Source organism: Panthera pardus, unplaced genomic scaffold (genome assembly GCF_024362965.1).
Source record: "Panthera pardus isolate Hobbes unplaced genomic scaffold, ASM2436296v1 HiC_scaffold_6, whole genome shotgun sequence".
Taxonomy (NCBI): Eukaryota; Metazoa; Chordata; class Mammalia; order Carnivora; family Felidae; genus Panthera; species Panthera pardus.
In genome coordinates, this window is record NW_026526991.1 from 38,701,845 (window position 1) to 38,723,625 (window position 21,781).

The 21,781-nt window shown below is 37.8% G+C and overlaps 1 protein-coding gene across 8 annotated transcripts in view; it reads left to right on the top strand.

Moving 5' to 3' along the window:
• Nucleotides 1-1,914: 1,914 nt before the first annotated feature.
• PPP1R12A (protein phosphatase 1 regulatory subunit 12A) overlaps nucleotides 1,915-21,781 on the top strand; it is a 160,660-nt gene continuing 140,793 nt past the window's right edge. For 7 of the 8 annotated variants that reach the window (XR_008419619.1, XM_019455198.2, XM_019455197.2 and 4 more), the window contains exon 1: nucleotides 1,916-2,400. Coding sequence is in view for 7 of the 8 variants with exons in the window: in XM_019455198.2 (XP_019310743.1) it covers nucleotides 2,164-2,400 (237 nt within the window). In the remaining variant the exon portion in view is untranslated. Of the gene's footprint in view, nucleotides 2,401-21,781 lie in introns of all 8 variants that reach the window. The other variant, XM_019455200.2, reaches the window with a different exon arrangement.

The following is a 21,781-nucleotide window of genomic DNA, read 5'->3' on the forward strand; positions in this document are numbered from 1 at the left end:
GTTGTTTTGTTTTTGACAGGTAGCCTTTGGTAACTGATACTTAGTTATTTATGTTTTATTAATAAACTACTGCCTTATTTTACATTTTTAAGTGCTTGAATCAGAAATAGCATACCTCCCACCAAACTCTTGTCCAAATGAAAACTTGAGATACCAATCTGTATTCCAGGACACTTTTAAGTGCTACCAAATAAGACGATAACATTCTTGGGAAACAGTAAGGATAAGCTGTCAATTTGTCTAGGTAGACAGGGAAGCTGACAAAGCAATCCTCAGATTCCTTTATTATAAGAGCCGTATTCTAGAGTTCTTAAAATGAATACAAATTTTGTATTTTAGCGCTACAGTTCTTCAGCACCTGAAACCATCATTATTCAAAGATCTGATAATAGCAATGGTGTGTTTTTTGCATGTTACACTCACTTTCTATTTCTACAATATTTTCAGAGGAACTATTTTGCCCTAATTTGAGTTTTTATTACTGTCCTAGTAATTGCAGTTCAGAAAATTCAGTCTTACCGGGCAGGTGGCTTCCTAATTGCATTTTACTCAAGTATTTTATTTCTCAACATGAAAAGCTGCAATGTAGTCTACTAGAGGATAAGAAAAGCTTAATTGCTCACTGCTGTACCCCCAGTATCTAGAAAACGCCTGACCCCAGTACAGGTGCATATTTGCTGAAGGAATCCTAAACCTGCTGCTGAGTAAAATTAATTAGTTCTTTGGGGACTCAGTCTAGATGTTCCTTAAAGTTCCATTCAATGGTAAAGAGTTAAGACTTTTGTTGCTTTGGTTCTAAATGTTCTAAAAATCTTTAATGAATGAAAACAATGGTGTTTAGAAAAATATCAGTTGGTGGAGATTGCAAATGGATGGCTTCAAAGACTTTAGCTATTGTTACAAATCGTATGCTCGGTGTCAGACAACGATAAAAGTCCCTTTTTTATGATTATAATGAATTATAAAATCTTTTTTTTTAAATATGTGACCTCAAACAGTGGTTTAAATATGTCCTTATGGTCAATGTATTGCCAGTGCCTAGAACAATGACTGGCTCATAGTAAATATTCAATAAATACCAACTGAATTAATTGCGTAATATTAACATTCCTTTGAACTCTAAAAGCAGCTGGGTCTTTACCCATCCTTAGAAAGCAATGGAGCAGGAACCAGAAATCCCTTAAAAGGTCAGGGCCAGTAACTAGGCTGATCTAAGCTCCCGTTGGTAGTACAAGGGAGGCTTAAAGCACTGAAGGAAGGGTAAGAGAACCCGAAATACGCGTGAGAGAAAAACAAAACAAAACAAAACAACAAAAGAGAAGCATAAGGGGAAAGAAGTTTCACAGTGGAGGTTGGCAGGAAGCCACCGCAATTACCACAGGTCAACCCTTGTTACCCGGCGGTCACCAAGGGCTGAGATCTGGGGTAACTACCACCAAAGCCCTCGGCTACACAGACCCCGCTTTTAAGAGCTTCTTATCAATACTGACATGACCAAGTTCACCCGAGTCCCTCAAAAAGAGAAATTACAAGAGCCTAATTCACGTCCTATCCTCCATTCCATTCAAATAACGCAGCCAATAGGAAAATCCTCCGCCCAGAGCTAACGACTCCGAGGAGCTCAGACAGCCCTGGAGGCAGTTCGGCCGTAAAGACCGACTGTTGGCCTCCGGAACCCAGGAGCCCTCAGCCAGGCGGGACAACCTTCCTTCCCTGTCTCCGCCCTTCCAGGTTGGTCCCAGCCCCCGCCGCCCAGGCGGGCTGGACCACACCCGCTTCCCTCCGGTGGCCTGGCCGCCCCCGCCGCAGTTCGCGCGAGCGCTCTTCCTGGAGCGGGCACAGGCCTAGGGCGCATGCGCGCTGGTCGAAGGGCGCCTCCCTGTCCGGATCTCGCGAAGTTACGTTAGATTGGCCGCCGGTGACGGGTGGCCGGGCTGGGGGCGGGAGGGCTTCTGAGGTAGGAAGGGAGGTCCGCTCGGCCGGGCGCGCCGCCCCAGTGCTCTGTGGGATACTGGAAGTCTCGAGCGTCTCCTCCCGGTTCCCAGCCCTCCTCTGGCCCGCACTCATAGAAACAGTCACACACCCCCTGCCTTCCCTCTCTTCCCTCTCCGCCTCCCCCTTCCCTCCCCCTCGCGATAAGAAGACCCGGCGGCAGGAGAGGGGATGAAGATGGCGGACGCGAAGCAGAAGCGGAACGAGCAGCTGAAGCGCTGGATCGGCTCCGAGACGGACCTCGAGCCTCCCGTGGTGAAGCGCCAGAAGACCAAGGTGAAGTTCGACGATGGCGCCGTCTTCCTGGCTGCTTGCTCCAGCGGCGACACGGACGAGGTCCTCAAGCTGCTGCACCGCGGCGCCGACATCAATTACGCCAATGTGGACGGACTCACTGCCCTGCACCAGGTCTGTGCACCCTGCCGCTGGCTGTCCTGACCCTGCGGGTTCTCGTCGGCCTCCCGCCGGGGCCTTCTCTCGGCTCTCGGCCTCCGGAGGCTGGGGGCGGCGGGAGACTCCCTGCTGCGGGGTGAGGGGGCGGCTTCCCGCGAGGGAGGGAGGGTGGGAGGGATAGAACTAGTGGAGGGAGGGCTTCTGGCGTGAGGCCCCCTTCAGACTAGTTGATGTTGGAGTTGGAAATTGGGTGATTTCCGGGGCAGAGGAAAAAGGGACTGTGGTCGGCTTGGGGCCCCAGGTCTATTTGTGGACGTGTGTCTGCGAGTTGGGGTCGAGACGGGGAGGGGTGTACTGGGCTTGTACCTGGGCCCGATGTCAATGATATACTTGCACGACGGGGGATGCTAAAGAAAACAACCGACGAGGGCATTAGGGACACTTGAGCAGATGGACGTCTTTGGCTTGTAGGTGGGCATTGGATTTGCTGTAGTTTTTAGGGCTTGATTACAAATGATGATGATAATAATAGTAATCAAGAGCCCTAAGCGGAGTGCCTGAGCGGACGATTTCCTGTTTTCTCCTTTATTATTGTTGGTCATTGGGGAGGGGGGAGACGGGGTGTAATTAGCTGATCTGCACCGGGTGAAAGGGAGGGGAGGGAGGTGCGTACGGTAAGGAAGGGTTCAAAAGGGCTTGCCCACTGCCGGACCCGAACGTACTAGTGTATTCTCCGAGAAGAGTTTGCCGCAGTGTCAGAGATCCTTGAGCCCCACGTCTTGGGGTGTGCATTGGGGTTTAGAAAGAGAGAAATAAACACGGGGCACTCTTTTCAGAGCCGACTACCAAGCTCTGATTTTCCTTTTGGGGCTGGAAAAATAAAAAGAAAGCTGGTCAGAAACTTTTCTCAAAATGGATGCTTTGTGCATGTTAAAGTTTTATAGTAGTCTGATTGGGATCTCTCAATGTTAGCCAAATAAGGAGAAACTATTGGCAATCCAGAGATAATGTTGCTTTGCCTTTAACAGGCCAAAAGCAACACAACCACGTAGAGTTCTGCATAAAAAAAACAATTTTTAAGTGATGGTAATAGGTGACAGGACATACACTCTTTCCATTTTCTTACTGAGCAATTGGAATTAACGTAGAAAACGACTTTACAGCAATAACTTCCCCTTACGGTGAAAAGATTTGTAGACTATCTCAAAGTTGCCTTGGTTATGTGTGGAAGATCATCACTGTGTTTTATTTAATACTGTAACAAAAACTTGTTTGGGAGGTTGAAACTTAAGGCTTTGTATTATATGCATATTGCCCCACTGCCTTTTTAAAAGAGGTGTGTGATGGCATTTTTCCTTTTGCTGCTTCCTGTTTGGTGAATGATGACCGTTTTAAGTTTAATTGAATTCTCATATCAAACTTGGCTTATAGCCTTTGTTTACAAAGTTGACTGGATGAAATGAAATGACTGACAAGTTGCAGGACAAATCTGGAATTCAGAGTGTGGAACTGAGTAAAAATATAGTGTGGTCTTGAGTTCTGTGTCATTAGAATCTCTAATGTGTAGCATGGTTTTTATTTGGCTGAGGTTTATTTTAAAGCATAGCAAATTCTAGATTCTAAAAACATGGTGTTGGGAATGAAAGAAACTTTTGCCATTAAAAATGATAAAAATGTAGTTATGTAAGATGAAGAATCTTTAAGTATCTTTCAAGTGTAATTTGCATGTGTTAGTACAGAATTGATTCTGAAAGACATTTATTGTATGCTTGAGGTCAGGGTACAATTGGATAATGGTTTACATCAATATGTTTTATTAAAATTGTCAAATAGAAATTTAAAGTTATTATATTTGTGGAGGAACCCAATTGTATTTGCTTGGAGGAAGATGAAATTTTCTAATACTTACGTTAATGTAATATTAATATTGGCTTAGGTAGGAAGAGAAAATACTCATCACAGACTTCTTAAGGGTTTTTTTTTTCCCCCTCTCAATTTGGACATGTTGCAAGAATTATCAGGCTTATCAATGTTTTCCTGATTAACTGAATTCAGTTGTTCGGCAACATGTAGGTGTAGTCTTTATTGGGTATTTTGTTTTAGCTGAGAAGCTTGTTAAGCAGAAATTTCGAAGTTTATGCATAATCATTTGCATAGTATCTTTTTGTAATTTTATCTGCACATTGCTTATGTCAGTGAAGCCAAAGTCTTTAAAATATCAAGCATTAAAATTTTTATCGTGTTTTCTCTACTCTCATTTCTCTTTTATCAACTCTTGTACTTTTTTCCCATTGTGACTGTGAGAACAAGGAGTTCGCTTTGGGCAAATTCAGAACAACAGTGCAAAGGTGATAAATACAACTTTTTTAAAAAAAAGAATCACAAGAAAATTTTAAGCTTCAAGAAATACCTTGAATGGTGCTTTTTTTAAATACTTAAATTAAAAAACCTAAAATTGACCCATTGATATAATAGCCCTACAATAGTATTTTTTTTAATTTAACCTCTCAAAAGATGATACAATACCTAAAATGTTTTTGCTAGATTATCTATCGGTTAGTCTTTTGGAATATTTATGTTTTTGGTTTTAGTCAAGTGTCTTAAGTTTCACTGTCAGGATAGTTTTAGAAACTTCACAACCCTTAAATATACTTAATCTAATATTTAGCATCTTATATTTAAAAATTTGTTGGTTGAATGTCCTTTCTCATTGAAAGTTACAAAAGATACTGAATTTTCAGTTATTCTTTTTGTACAGAAGTATGTCATCCATATTGGAAAAAAGCAGTGTTTCGTGTCAAATTTCCTGTCTTGGTCTCTGGAATAGCCTTCCTCCCCCTGACTCCCAGAGCTAGAAAACAATACTAAATAGTACTGAAGTTAAAATAAACTTCTGATTTTCTAGAACTGAAGTCTAGAGTAGATTTTTATTTTTATTGGTGGGCATTAATCTGCTCTGATTTTATAGGTACCTAGTACAGTTTTCTACCTGTGTATTTCAGTATACATTATAGATTTTAGGAGAGTAAAGAGTTTTCTATAAAATGCCTTATTGCTGAGTCCTACTGATACTTGCATAAAATGCAGGACTGAGATTTCTTCCAACAGTTTTGAGTTTAACCTTTGATTTTTACCTTAAAATTGTATCTACTTCCTCTGTGCCAGTAACTTCCAAGTCAGTTTCCAGTTTTCACATTTCTGCAGAGCTCCAGTCCCTCATTTCCATTTTTCTAGTAATGAAGTATTGACTTAAAATGAAATATTACTCAATATATTGTGATTCTCTACTTAAAAATATATATTTAAGTAGTAATGTAGTAAATAGAGTTTCACCCCCTTTGTCATGGGATAGCAACTACTGTATTTGCGTTTACCTTTGTGATTTCTTCAAAGAATTCTTATTCACACATGGATTTTCATAGCTGAAATACAGTTTTATAATCTACTTTTATCACTTAACATTAGTGTGTGTGTATATATATATATATTATATGTTTTTTTTTTTTTCCATATCTTAAGACATTACCTGTATCCAGGTACCTGTTGTTAGACAGTTTTACATCAATGTCAGGAATTTCTTTGAATTCAGCCTGAAATAAAAGTTAAATCTTTCTTTACCAAGCCTACTCTTCTTATTAATGCCTCTGATTCTTACAGTGATATCATTAATCTCTGGATCAGGCTTAAAATTCAGTTATTGTTTACTTATCTCTTTGTCTACATATATCCAATTAGTTCTTTTCCTTGCTACTCTACTCTCATTAACAACCTAGTTCATACCTTTATTTTATCCCTAGAGTATAATAATAGGTTAATTGCTTTATCTGCCTCCCCTGGCTCTCTGGTCCAATCCAGCATATTCATATTCATCAGGATAATTTTTTAACAGTATCATTTTGATTGTGTCATTTCTCTCCTTAAGCTCAAAGTGTTTCATCATTTAGCTTATAATTGATATATCGCCATTGTGTTCTACTTTCTTTTAATGCCTACTTATTTATTTTGGGGGGGCGGGGTGGGGAGAGAGAGAGGGAGACACAGAATCCAAAGCAGGATCCAGGCTCTGAGCTGTCAGTATAGAGCCGGACACGGGGCTCGAACCTATGAACTGTGAGATGATGACTTGAGCTGAAGTCAGACAGACACTTAACCAACTGAGCCACCCAGACGTCCCATTTTTTTTACTCTTTACCTTTTTATTTCCATGCTTATGGAAATACTTTTTCTGCCACTAGAATATCTTCCCTTCCTTCTTTGCCATTCACAATCCTAGTTATTCTCCCGGGTTCAATGGAGTTGCCAGCCAGTAGGGATCTTTCTGTCCTTTGAATTTGTATAATACTATGGCACTCTTTTCTCTGGGGTGCTCATTATTCCTTATATTTTGCCTTTCTGCTGCTATTGAAACGCTTCTTGCTGAATAGTGTTTGTTTTTAAATTTGTCTTTCCTGATAGACTATAAGGCCCCAATTTCCCATATTTTTGTATTTCCAGAGCCTGGCACATTGTAGGTACTCACTAAAGATTTTTTTCATTTGTATTTTATACAAGATACAAAGCTTGTATTATAAGTAGGAAGTTTTGTACTTATCCGTATATTGTAAGATAAATTTTTAAAACACTTCACATCCGCTACTTACTGTTTTACACACAGTAGAACTTACATGTTTATAAGACAAATGAAAATCTTTGTTGTGGATATTCTGTGCAGATTTTTTTAGTATCTTGAGCTTTAAAGAATTTCTTAATATTAACCTCCTTCGTAATAAAAAATCTTAAATCAGTTTAAATCTTGGTTAAGTGATAGAAAAATATTGAGTTGAGTCATTAATTGATTTGTCACCTTCTTTATAGGAGTCTGAACTAGGTCCTCCAGAAGAATACAAATCGAATTAGATCCATATTCTGGACTATTATAATTTTAAAATGAAGTTCTCCTTTTACTTTTCAAAAGACAGACTTGCAGATAAGTTTAGTATTCAGTCCTTTTGCTCTTAAAATACAAATTTTATCAACTTCTAAGGAAGTCATTTGAAGCTTCTTTCTACAAATATGTGGTTCCCCTCTTGACAGTAAAAGGAGTACTTTTGTGCAGTCTTTTCTTAAGTGCTCAATCTTCTCAGCCAAGGCATTTTCACTGAATCGTAATCTGAAATGTAACTCTCTTTAAAAGTATTCTAATAGGGCTACTTAAAGTGTTTTCCAACCAAAAGGAAGAGAGATTGGAAGCAGCTGATACTGAGTCTCTTGTTAGAGAATAGTGTAATGGCTATATATGAGAAATCTGTTTAAAACTGAAGATAGAGTTTATTGTTTGTTTTTTTGAGGTAGGGATGTTAAGATCTTAGAAGAATCTATTGAATCACTTATAAATAATATCTATTTTAAGGAATGTGTAGTATAAATTACTCTCTCTACATAATTTTCTTATTAGAAAGACTGTAACACTTTATGCTGATGGCTCTTAAAAGTTTTTATTGAAACCATCCTAAATCCATTAAAAGGAAAAAAAAAAACCCACCTAAATAAACAAAACTTCTAACCCCAAACTGGCCCCTCATTTCCTGCAAATAAATGGACAACCCTAGCCATATATGGAGTGTGCGGGTAGGACACCAGTGCCCACATTGCTACTGTTACAATGTCTTCTCTGCCGTTGCTGCCTTTGTGCTTCCTGGCAACAGTTTTGTGGTCTGACTTTGAAGTGTCATAACCAAGACCCATCTTTCATGTGCTTCAGCTAGTGTGATTGCAAGCAGTGACTGAGCATTTTCTAGTACAGCCAGGTAGAAGCACGAGATGCAATAGAAGAAATTTGTTACCACATTTTACAAATGCTGTTCACATAGTAAAAGTACTTGCACTTAAAATTTTAAGTCTAAGGGCACCCGGCTGGCTCAGTCAGTGGACCATGCAACTCTTGATCTTAGAGTTGTAGGTTCAAGCCCCGTGCTGGGTATAGAGATTATTTAAAAATAAAATCTCTTAAAAAAAAAAAAAGTCTAGTTAGATGATTTTTTTAGAGATGAGTAGAAAGATGACTTTTTTTTTTTAATGTTTATTCATTTTTGAGAGACTGAGACAGAGCATCAATGGGGGAGGGGCAGAGAGAGAGGGAGAGACAGAATCTGAAGCAGGCTGTCGGCTCTGAGCTGTCAGCACAGAGCCTGATGGCGGGGCTGGAACTCATGAACCTCGAGATCATGGCCTGAGCTGAAGTCAGATGCTTAACCTACTGAGCCACCCAGGTGTCCCGAAAGATGACTTTTATGGGAGATAGTGGATATAGAAAAATATGTTACTGCTATAGCATTACTATATTACTTCTTGAGAGTTCCCGAAGTTGGTAGTTTCATTCCTTTCTGCCTGAAAAATACTGTTTTCACCCCTACTTTTCCTTTGAAAGTTTATGGGGTTCCACAATCATTTTGAAAAGATGGAGTATTGGCATTTTGGTAGACCTCTTTGAAGGGTTGAAGACCTCCAACAGTCTTTTGAGTTTATTCTGTGTTGGAATTGGATATATATTAGCCATGGCTTATCACAGTGTTTTATTAAGAAGTAGACTTGGTTGGTGAACATTTGGTGAGGACTTGTTATATGTGGAATCCTGTGGTACATGCTTTTACAACCAATATTTTATTTAATTCTCACAGCATCCCTTTTCACTTGCTCAAGATTACCAAGATAATAAACGACAGAGCTGGGGTTCTAACATACAGGTCTATCTGATTCCAAAGCTCAAACTTACAACTATGATAGGTATCTTATTTTTGTGTGTTTTTTAATTTTCTTGATTTTTATTGATTTATTTTGTGAGAGAGAAATTCAGGGAGAGAACATGTGCATGCATCCGTGCACATGAGCAGGGGAGGGGCAGAGAGAGCAAGAGCGAAAGAGAATCCCAAGCAGACTCTGCACTATCGACACAGAGCCCAACGTGGGGTTCAGTCTCACCAGCTGTAAGATCATGACCTGAGCTGAAATCCAGAGTCTGACGCTTGACCAACTGAGCCACCCAGGTGCCCCATCTTTTAAATCTGAAGAAGAAAGTATTCTTAAATCTAGTCATTATGTTTGATGATTAGTAGTTACAGCTTTCTTTGTTAATCAGCAGAGAATTAAACACACACACACACACACACACACACACACACACACATATATATATATATAATGTGTTTATATAATATAATATATAAAATATATAAACAACACAACACATATATATAATTTTTTCTTCGTGTACGTTTTCTGTAGCTGGGCAACACTTTTATGAGCTTTCTGTGGTAACTGAAATAGTAGTACTATATCTAAATTAATCTCAGGAGCAAGGGTTCCTGAGTGGCACAGTCAGTTAAGCGTTGGACTCTTGATTTCTGCTCAGGTTATGATCTCGAGGTTCATGAAATTGAACCCCATGTGGGGCTCTGTGTTGACAGCACGGAGCCTGCTTGGGATTCTCTCTCTGCCTCTCTCTCTCTCTCTCTCTCTCTCTCTGTCTCTCTCTGTCTCTCTCTGTCTCACACACACACACATGTGTGCACGCTCTCTCTCTCTCTCTCTCTCTCTCTCAAAATAAGTATTTTTTAAAAGACCTCAGAATCTGTCCTAAATTTTAGGAACTTCAAAGATTGTTTTTGACTGGCCTTTATGTACAGAATATTTTTTTTAATTAAAAAAAATTTTTTTAAATTTATTTTTGAAAGAGACAGAGAGAGACAGAGACAGAATCTGAAGCAGGCTGTAAGCTCTGAACTGTCAGAACAGAGCCTGATGCGGGGTTCAAACCCACAAGCTGTGAGATCATGAAGTCAGATGCCTAACTGACTGACACACCCAGGTGCCCCATATGTACAGAATATTTGATCAAGTGCTTTGGGAGGTTGCAAAGGAACTTGCAACAAAAACTCCTTTTTTTTTGGACACAGAGTTTAGTCTTTAAACATCTTCATTTTCCTTTATCCTAATAATAATTTATATTAATGTTTTAGGCATTTTTATGTATGCATTTACAGTATACACTTTATATATATACACACATATTTAACTTCTAATGAAAAGAGATAAATTATAGGTAAACTCATATCCATATTAATTTAAAAAAAAAGAAAGAAAACAACCTTGAGCTTGTCACTACCATTTAATCTGCACTTTACTACCTGATACAGTGATTATTGGTATTCATAATTAGGGCTTGAGATATTACATGAAATGCTAATGAAATTACCTGAATTAACTTATGAATTAGTAAAACAAACTTTTTAATGTTAATCATGTTTGATTTAAAATTTTTTTTTTAACGTTTATTCATTTTTGAGAGACAGAGAGAGAGACACAGCATGAGCCAGGGAGGGGCAGAGAGAGAGGGAGACACAGAATCCAAAGCAGGCTCCAGGCTCTGAGCTGTCAGCACAGAGCCTGATGGAGGGCTCGAACTTAGAAACCGTGAGATCATGACCTGAGCCTAAGTCGGGTGCTCAACTGGCTGAGCCACCCAGGCGCCCCCCCTTTTTTTCTTTTATAATTTTTTAAATGTTTATTTATTTTGACAGAGACAGAGCACGAGTGGGGGAGGGGCAGAGAGAGAGGGAGACCCACAGTTCCAAGCAGGCTCCACGCTGTCAGCACAGAGCCCGACGTGGGGCTCAAACCCGCGGGCTGCGAGATCATGACCTGAGCCAAAGTCGGACACTCAACCGACTGAGCCACCCAGGTACCCCAATCATGTTTGATTTTAATTGGAAGTCTTCTGTTAGTAAGAATATGCAAGTTATAAAAGTACTCAATTTTTAAATTCATTTTGCAAAACTTAGACAAATTATATTTCAGGTCTTAGAAATGGCAATAGAATTTTTTTTCCTTGTTGTTAATAAGTGAGAGCACCATTTGACATGTGATTTACTTGTCCATCCAGTCACTGATTCCCAGAATTTTACATTTTATAGACTAATAAAATGTTTTCTTAAATTTTAGTGACTAAAAGAGGATAGCCTGATTTTTTTGTTAGGACGTTAAAAACAACTTGATCACTTATACTATCATCATTTTCATAAAGAAAAAGCATATTTTAACAACAAAAAAGTATATAGTATTCAAATAAAAGACACTGGGGACTCATGTCAGTCCATAAAATTATTGCTGTGCTGACCACAGATGTTCTTGATAGTCTTTCATGCAAGTAGAGAGGGTAATTCAGATTTCATGACTCTATTCCGTATGTCCTCCTTCTGGCAGGATTTGATATGATAGCATGCAGATGATGGCAGACCACACCATCAGGGTATAAGTGCCTGGCCCCTGATTACCCAATGTGGAACAGAAAAGAATTTACCTAAAGAGATTCAGGAGATCAGTGAAAGTGATCCACCAATTCATATTTTAGGAACCACCAGCTTCATGTTTATATTTCCATAAGCTGTTGCACATGTAATCTTCCTCTGGAATATATTTTCCAGTTTTTTTATGTTAAAGCACAGCTCAAAGCACAGTGTGGATTTGCTTGACCACTGGGGTACACAGTGAGTCTCTACTGTTTAAACTCTAAGTTTGGCACCTCTACACTATCATCTTTTAGTATCTCTCTCCAGACAAAATAGGTGGATTCTTTCAAATAGAGACTTTGATTCATTTTTCTTTAAATCCCCTTTGGTATCTGACTTTTCTTTTAGCAGGTGCATAGTGTTTATTGGTTAAAAAGAAAAATGGAACACACTCTAGACCCAATTTTGTGAAGAGTAGAGTTCATAGAAACAGAACGATGATAGTTTGCATGGATAAATACAACAGAGCTAACAAACATTAAAAATGTTGTCGTAAAGGTGCTTATGCCAATAACTTACTTTTATAATGTTTCACATGCAAAGGGAGTCGGTCATTTTTACAGTCAAAATTTAACAGGATCGTAGACTTATTTTTGAAATGGAATATATTCCTGATTACCAACACAAGGAGAATTTTGCTCAGTTTATGCAACATACTTTAAAAATGAATTCCTTCAAACAAGTTGTAGGTTGTTGGTTTAGAAAAGGAATCGCTAGCATACTGGCATTAGAAGCTAATTTATATTTTCAGATGATTTTTAATCGCAGCTTTTGTTTTCTGAATAACACTTTCACTGTGAATCTCCCCGTATGCCAGTATTTTCTGACCTTATTAGTATTTTGGTTGTTTATCTTTTCATTGTTAAGCTAACCATAAAAAGACAAACTTGAGCTCTGTGTTACTGCCCTAAGTGTGCTTGCTCCCAACTCAAATGCTCTTTCATGGGTGGAGACATTCCACATTGTCATGTGTTGTATAGGCATTTCTGAAATGACATTCAGTAGAAACCATGGAAAGAAATGAAGGCATTCCTCAGCTGTCACCTTTTTAGTAATCTGTTTAAATGCCTTATGTGCATTAAGTGTGAGGTATTCTGCAGGGAGAGCTTCACTTAAAAAGCATTACTTTAGCTTATTAAGTCATATTTGAGCTGAAATTACATTTTTTTCTTTAACATGTTCTCTAACAAAAAAAACAAGGTTGTAGAAAGTCTGTGTCATTTTCTTGAATATTTGCATAGTGCAAAGGAGAAATTTTGTGAGAATGTGAATTGACACCTTCTTAGAAGTTAACCATGTGGAAAAGTGTATTTTCCTGGATTAACTGTCAAAACACATACATGCACATACACGCATACCAATTACCTTTATGGGAAACATACTAAAGTACGTACATTTCATTCAGTCTTATTTTAGATGGTCATAAATGTATTCAAATATTTATATTTTTGCTTGGAACATTTCTGTAACTCTTCCTCAGCTCCAGAATGTTCTTTTTTTTTTTTTTTTTAATGTTTATTTATATTTTTGCGGGGGGGGGCAGAGAGATGGAGACAGACTCCCAAGCAGACTCCAGGCTCCGAGCTGTGAGCTGTCAGCTCAGAGCCCAAGGTGACCTGAGCTGAAGTTGGACTGAACTGCCCAGGCACCCCGAGAATGTTCTTTTGAATATCTTTAGTATTGAGGATTTTTTTTTCTTTCAGGAGAGTTTTTAAATTTTGAAATTGATAGTCATTTGGAGATCTGTCTGGTGAACATGGGTAATCAGAGTTAATAAGTACTGTCAGTGATAAGATGATATGTCCTAAAATGCTTATTTTTAATTGGAATTTATTTTTATTGGATTTTATTTAACTCTTATTATATGGGACTTGGGTATGTTTCAGAGTTTCTTTCTGATTAGCCTAGTGTACTCTTCGTGTTCTAGATTTTGCAAGAAATAAGTGAGTATTTTAGCTTGTGATTTGAACATAGTCTTTTTTGTTTGTATTTCCGCAAAAGATTTTGATGCCACTACTGCCAGATTATAACACTGTATTTCATTAAGAGCTATTGTTTTTCTCAAAGGTATGTTAATTTGTACAGCTTTCCTTAAAAGATTAGGACAGATGACATGTTCAGTAATTTCCATATTTTTTCCGAGTACATGGAACAATCCGCATAAAAACTTTGTCTCATATTCAAGTTTTTTTCATTACAAAATGTCTGTTGCTATTTAACTCTTTCAGCCATCATAAAATGCCTCTATGTTTCTGAGCATCTCAGCATTTTTACTTATCCTGTGATATATATGAAAAGCCTTAAGTAATTATTAAGCCCTCAGTGTCTTCTGTCTACTCATGCTTTTAATTTTCCCCATCTCCTTTTTACTTTTGAACACAGCTTACTTTCAAGTGTGTTTACTGTTCTATATGTATTTTATCCCAAATAAACATTTTAGAATAATTATTTAAGTAATTAAAGCATCATGGAAAAACAAATACTGGGGCACCTGGCTGGCTCAGTTGGTAGAGCATGTCACACTTGATCTTATGGTTGTGAGTTCAAGCCCCATGTTGGATGTGGAGCCTATTTTAAGAAAACAAAAAAACACACAAAGAAATACTATCCAGATTTTCAGGCCTGGAGGTAATTCCATTTAAAACTTTAGTAAACTCTCCTTTATCTGTCTATATCCAATATATAATTTTCTTTTCTTTTCCTTTTCTTTTCTTTTCTTTTCTTTTCTTTTCTTTTCTTTTCTTTTCTTTTCTTTTCTTTTCTTTTCTTTGTTTTTTTTTTAAAGAATTTGTTTAATGTTTTATTATTGAGAGACCAAGACAAAGCAGGCTCCAGGCTGTGAGCTGTCAGCACAGAGCCTGATGCGGGGCTTGAACTCACGAACTGTGAGATCCTGAGCTGAGCTGAAGTTGGATGCTCAATGGACGGAGCCACCCAGGCACCCCCCAGTATATAATTTTCTATAAATGGGGTTACATTTAATTTTCTGGTTTACAACTTGCTTTTTAAATTATATGTTTTTAAAATTTTTTCTATGTTAATGAATACTGGTACACATTTTCCTTTTTAATGGCTACATAGTACTCCAGTGTGTGTGTGTGTGTGTGTGTGTGTGTGTGTGTGTACACACCTGTGCATGTGTACATCCCCAAATTTATTTTCCCAGTTGTCTAATGATGAATATTTTGTATATTTCCAATTTTTCATGATACGGTGGATATCATACTATGTACATCTTTGCTCAGGACAGTGTATTGTTAGGATTGTTTGTTAGAAATTTCACCTGAAGTTTTATATGTTTTGCTCAAAATAACATACTGTTTAATGCTTCATTGTGCAAAGACATTTTCAGTAAAGTCTCTAGTATATCTAACATAGAAGACTAACCTTGAAAGTGCTCCTGACAGGCGCCTGGGTAGCTCAGTCGGTTAAGCCGCCGACTTTGGCTCAGGTCATGATCTCGCGGTCCGTGAGTTCAAGCCCCGCGTTGGGCTCTGTGCTGACAGCTCAGAGCCTGGAGCCTGTTTCAGATTCTGTGTCTCCCTCTCTCTGACCCTCCCCCGTTCATGCTCTGTCTCTCTCTGTCTCAAAAATAAATAAACGTTAAAAAAAAAAAAAAAAAAAAAAAAGAAAGTGCTCCTGACATACATCTGTTAAACATTCATAATGTGATAATGTCATCTTTCTTTTCTAAATCACCCATAGGAAAATCTGTTTTATCTGTGTGTTAATAAAATTTGTGTATATGTTATTTAAAATGTTAAACAGTATTTGTATTTTACAAATACATGATGTTGATACTCATTTAAATTAGTGATTAACTCATTCATACAATAAATATATAAAGCGTTATTGTCCATATGCCTGGCATTGTACAAATCTCTAAAAACAATGTTCCTTGCCTGAATGTAGTATATAATCTAGTGGGTGGCAGCATGAACAAATGATTACAATTTTAGTAAGTGTTAGAATAGAAATACAGGGTGGGATGAAAATTTTTATTAGGAGAACTTAACCTAGAATATCGGGAAAGACGTCCCTGAGAAAGTTATGTATAGGTTATAGGTAACATGTCTTGAGCCTTTTATGATTCTGCTCCCTTCTTGTCTGTCTTCTGAATATCCCTGTTCAGTGTCCCTTTTTTATCTGTTCCTTTCTTAAAGAAGAATGTTCCAAGGTTCTCATGTTTCTCTCTTTTTTCATTTCCATATCATTCATTCCTATTTCAGTTTTTCTCTTTATATGATCTGTTTTTCCTTTTGAATGTAATCCACATTTTTTGACGATATATCAGTCTTCCATTTACTAAACTGAAATCTGAAGGCCATCTTATCTTTTCTCCTTTACTTCCCACATACAATTAATATCTCCCATTACATGCACACCTGAAAGAAAAATGTTCCCAAATCCATACTAGCTTTTATACATTCACTTAACAGAATCAAAGGCCTGTTCTGTACCATATGCTATTAAATGCTGGGGGGGGGGGGAGGGGGGGGAGTTCATTTGTCTTTTTTTTTTTTTTTTTTTAACATTTATTTATTTTTGAGACAGAGACAGAGCATGAATGGGGGAGGGTCAGAGAGAGGGAGACACAGAATCTGAAACAGGCTCCAGGCTCTGAGCTGTCAGCACAGAGCCCAACGCGGGGCTCGAACCCACGGACCGTGAGATCATGACCTGAGCCGAAGTCGGCCGCTTAACCGACTGAGCCACCCAGGCGCCCTCATTTGTCTTTTTAATTTTTTTTAATATTTATTCGTTTTTGAGAGAGGAGAGACAGAGCATGAGTGGCGGTGGGGAGCGGGGGGGGAGGGCAGAGAGAGAGGGATACACACAATCTGAAGCAGGCTCCAGGCTCTCACCTGTCAGCACAGAGCCTGATGCAGGGCTCAAACCCATGGACTGTGAGATTGTGACTTGAGTGGAAGTCAGACACCTAACTGACTGAGCCACCCAGGTGCCCTGGGGGGATTTCATTTTTAAGCAAAACAGATATCAGCACTACCCTCATGGAGTTTACAGAAGGAAATTACTTAGCCATCAGGGAAATGCACATCAAAAGGGTATTTCACACCTACTAGAATGGCTAGAATAAAAATACCAGATGATATCAAGTATTGACTAAAGTTTGGAGAAATTAGAACCCTCTATACCTTTGATGGTATATGAAATGGTGCAGCCACTGTCAGAACAGTCTGGCAGTTCCTCAAAAGACTAAAGATAGAGTTAACCATATAACCCAGGAATTATATTCCTAGGTCTATGTCCAAGAGAATTGAAAACAGATGTCCACACAAAAATGTGTATATTAATGCATATAGCAGCATTATTCATAAAAGCCAAAAGTGGGAAAAACACAAATGTCCATCAGTTGAAAGGATAAATAAAATGTCCTATATTATGTTACTGGAATTAGTGGAATATTATGTGGCAATATAAATAGTACTAATACTTGATATAATATAGGTGAATCTCAATGACATTATACTAAGTAAAGGTAGCCAGTCACAAAGGACCACATATTACATGATTCCATTTATATGAAATGTTTAGGCAAATATATACAGACAGAAGATAGATTCATGGTTGCCAAAGGCTAGAGTTGAGGGGAAAAGGGGAGTGACTGCTAAGGTGTATAGCATTTTTTAGGATGATAAAAATGTTCTAAAGTTGATTCTGGTGATGGTTACACAACTCTGAATATCCTAAAATTCTTTTGATTTTACACTTGGTTTCTCTTTTGGACAACTAGGTGAGTGAATGTGCTTTGCACAGTATACATTCATTCAGGAAATAACTGTGTGCTTACTGTATAGGTCAGGTGCAGAGTGTATTTGAATGATACTGGGGAAGACTAGCAATGAATAACAAATCATAATGAAGTGTGAAATGTATGTTTAAAGGATATACTAGATCTTGAGCTAACACAGAGGTGGGGTGGTTTAACTATAAATAATAAATCAGAATCTTGTTGGGAGGTTTTCTTTTTTGTTTGTTTTGGACTTAGCCTTTTTCCTTATATCTCCCTAGTTCTCTGGAAGTGTGAATACCACACAGACAACAATTTATGAGGCTTTAGAAAAACCAGAGGATAAGGATTCATGGTTAGATTTTTAGGGTTTTGGTGAACTATCTAAAAATACATGCAAAATTTCGTGTTTATTTTTCTGTGCCTTTCAAGTTCAGAAGAATTCATTAAGAACTTCTAAGTAAAGCCAAATTTACTTTGATGACATTGTAGGGGAGGGCAGCATATGTGTTTTTAGAGGTCTCAGGGAGGGGTGGAATACAAAACTGTTAGGAATAAACTAGTAGTAGTAACAGTCAAAGTTTTTTATTACCTGAGATAACGCATTGTGAAAATAAGGTCATAGGTTAAAATGAGAGATGAGAGTACTTTTTTTTCAGAGCATATTGGATTTTGCTCAGAGTGGTACAATGAAAGATTCAACAATCTCTAACTTTGCTCAGTTTCTAAATTTACTAAGTGTTTCCAGGGAAAATAAAGATGAAATATGTTATAAAGAAGAAACTTATAACCTGATATATTTATTCTTTTGTTTATTTTTTATTCAAGTATAATTAACATACAGTGCTATATTGGTTTCAGGTGTATAATACAATGATTCAGCAATTCTGTATATCTCTCAGTGCTCATCAAGATTTAATTCCCTTTATCTGTTTCACCCATCTCTCTACCCACCTCCCCTCTGGCAAACACCAATTTATTCTTTGTAAGAGTCTGATTTTTTTCCCCCTTTGTTCATTTGTTTCTTAAATTCCACATGTGAGTGAATTCATGTGGTATTTGTCTATTTCTGATTGACTTATTTCACTTAGCAATATACCCTTTAGGTCCATCTATGTTGTTGCAAATGTCAAGGTGTCATTCTTTTTTATGGCTCAGTGATATCCTTCTGTGTGTGTGTGTGTGTGTGTGTGTGTGTGTGTGTGTGTGTGTGTGTACACACCACATCTTAATCCATTCATCTATCAGTGGGCACTTGGGTTGCTTCCATATCTTGATTACTGCAAATAATGCTGCAGTAGCAATTGCACAAAAAGGTTGTGTGGGTTATTTTGACCTTGAGGAAGCATCTTTAGACTTGTTTCAGCTTACACTAAACAGGAAATGGTTATTATATATTAAACTTTAACATAAAATTAACATGGCATCTTTTTCCCCTTTCAACCCACCCTTGACATTTAAAGCCAATCCGAGATTGGGGGTGGGAGGAGGAGGTACGTGTGTTTGTGTATAAAATGGACTGATGGTAAATAAATTGTTCTCTTTCAAAGAATATTTAAGTATGAAAAAGTTTCCAGACAGTATATATGGTGTGATTCCATTTAGGGGGGAAAGTTTGCATAGAAAAATATCTAAGGTGAGGTGCCTACGTGGCTCAGTCAGTTAAACATCCAAGTCTTGATTTCGGCTCAGGCCATGATCTCATGGTGAGTGGGACTGAGCCCCACACCAAGCTCTGCACTGACAGTGTGGAGCCTGCTTGGGATTCTCTCTCCCCCTCTCTCTCTCTGCCCCTCCCCAGCGTGTGTGTGTTGTGTGTGTGTGTGCGTGCATGTGTGCATGCACGTGCCTTCAAAATAAATAAACTTGAAAAAAAGAAAATCTGGGGAAATTATCCCAACTGTTAACAGTGGTTATCTCTGGGAGGGAAATATAATAGATTTCAAAGTTTGTCATTTTTGAATCTTTTTTTTAATGTTTATTAATTTTTTTTTTTTTTTTTGAGAGAGAGAGAGAGAGAGAGAGAGACAGAGAGACAGAGCAGGAGAAGGGCAGAGAGAGAGGGAGACATAGAATCTGAAGCAGGCTCCAGGCTCTGAGCTGTCAGTCAGCACAGAGCCTGATGCAGGTCTCGAACCCATCAACCGCGAGATCATGACCTGAGCCAAAGTCGGACACTCCCCTGACTGAGCCACTCAGGTGCTCCATATTTTTGAGTCTTTTAAAGCAAGCAGAAAAAATGATGGAGATGTATCTGAATTGGAGAAAAATGTTTAAAAAACTACTTCTAGTTATGTATTAAGGATCAAATATAGAGATATTGACATAACTTAAGAATTGTAGTTTGCTAGTCTTTGGCCACTAAGGAAGCTGGTGTGGATGGTTAACTGTTTATTTCTGCATTTATGCCTGCTTTTTCTCTTAACCTTTTTATTTATAAAGGAAAGACTCATTGGCAATGTGATGGACGGACACCTTGGGAGAGTTTTTAAAATAAGTAAGAAAATTAATCAGGGGGTTGGTTAAATGTATTTTGAAGCTTTTGGCAAGTGGACTACAGAAAATTCAGAGAAGAGATAATCATAACTCCCAGAAAGGCAGATAGTTTTTGAGGAATAAAGGGATTTAAAAAAATAAGAATTAGATTTTAGAATTTTAAACAATTCCAGTGAGAGAAATGTAGAGAAAATATCTAGAAAAGCAATCTATACAGTGAACTGTTTTGCCCTGTTTTATATGAATATTAAGAGCATTTAATGGTAAATATGTTTTAAGAATGAATTGAATATTGGCCTCAGATCTCTGAGGATAGAATCAAGAATGTTAAGCCCCAAATTACCTGAGTTTTGTGAAAGTATTTTTGAAGACTGTGAAAAGAGGTCTTTAAAAATTGTTTTGTTATTGAAGTATAGTTGACATACAATGTTATATTAATTTCAGATGCACAACATAGTGATTTGACAGTTGTGTGTATTACACAATGCTCACCACATGAGTGCAGTTACCATCTGTCATCATACATTGTTATAATAATACTATTGACTACATTCCCTGCGCTGTACAAAAGGAGGACCGTTAAGAGTTGTAACCTGGAGCAAGAATAGGAATAACTAACTGATGGCATGACATTTAAGTCGCATGTCCATTTGTTTAGAATGGTCTTCTTATCTGGCAAAATTCTGATATCCATCATTAAACAGATAGTTTTAGAAGAGATTGTGTTGATCCCTAGATGCCAGATTGAGTTTTCTGAAAACTAAGTTATGTTGATTTTTTATCCTTACTTCCTTTTTTGACAAGGTTGGTAAATTTAAATAAGGGAAATGTTGCAAACCACGTATAGCTTGATTTTTTTAGTAAACCACTTGGAGAGGCTCTTGTTAAATCTTTGTGGTTAATGTGACAAAAAACTGGCATGAATATTAGGATTAGATGGATTAACCGCTAGATGAACCATATATGCAAGTCAGCCTAGTGATTAATCAGTCACTCAGTGCCAACCCAGCGGGAAGACTAAAGTAGTGAGTGGTCCTTATATTCTTAACTAATCTTGACCCTAGCGTATTCAACATTTTTAGTAGCTAAAACTATAGGAGTTGAGACAGAACTTTCAAAAAAAAAAACAAACCATAAAATAGTTTGTTTTAAACAATAAGATGAGGGGCGCCTGGGTGACTCAGTCACTTGAGCATCCAACTTCGGCTCAGGTCATGATCTCACAGCTCGTGAGTTCGAGCCCTGCATCGGGCTCTGTGCTGACAGCTCGGAGCCTGGAGCCTGCTTTGGCTTCTGTGTCTCCCTCTCTCTCTGCCCCCAATCCACTCGCATCCTGTCTCTGTCTCTCTCAAAAATAAATAAACATTAAAAGAAATTTTAAAAAAATAATAAGATGAAAAGATACTGGTTATTGTAAAATATTTGTAATGATCTATTGATGAGTATTTGTTGGTAGAGATCATCTTTGACAAACGTGAAAAAGAAGGCTACCAAAGAGTAGCCTAGTGGCTACAGCAACTCTAGTGTCTGACACCAGTGTAATAATTTTAAAACACACTAATTCAGTATGGAGCAAAATTAGTGTTTACCTAGATTTAAAAAAAAAAAAAATCTGTTCTCTATGCTTTGGGATCACATCTGTAGAACTGTGTGTAGTTTTGAGATTTGTCTACTGTTTCAGCAGATCTTACCAATTACAGACTTCTTTTGATCACCCACCAGGAGAAAGCTTTGTGTAGCAAAGTTCTACAGAGAAAAGCAAACCTATGTTCCAATCCTTTTAATAGAATTGTTAACAAATTTATACATAATTACACATACATAC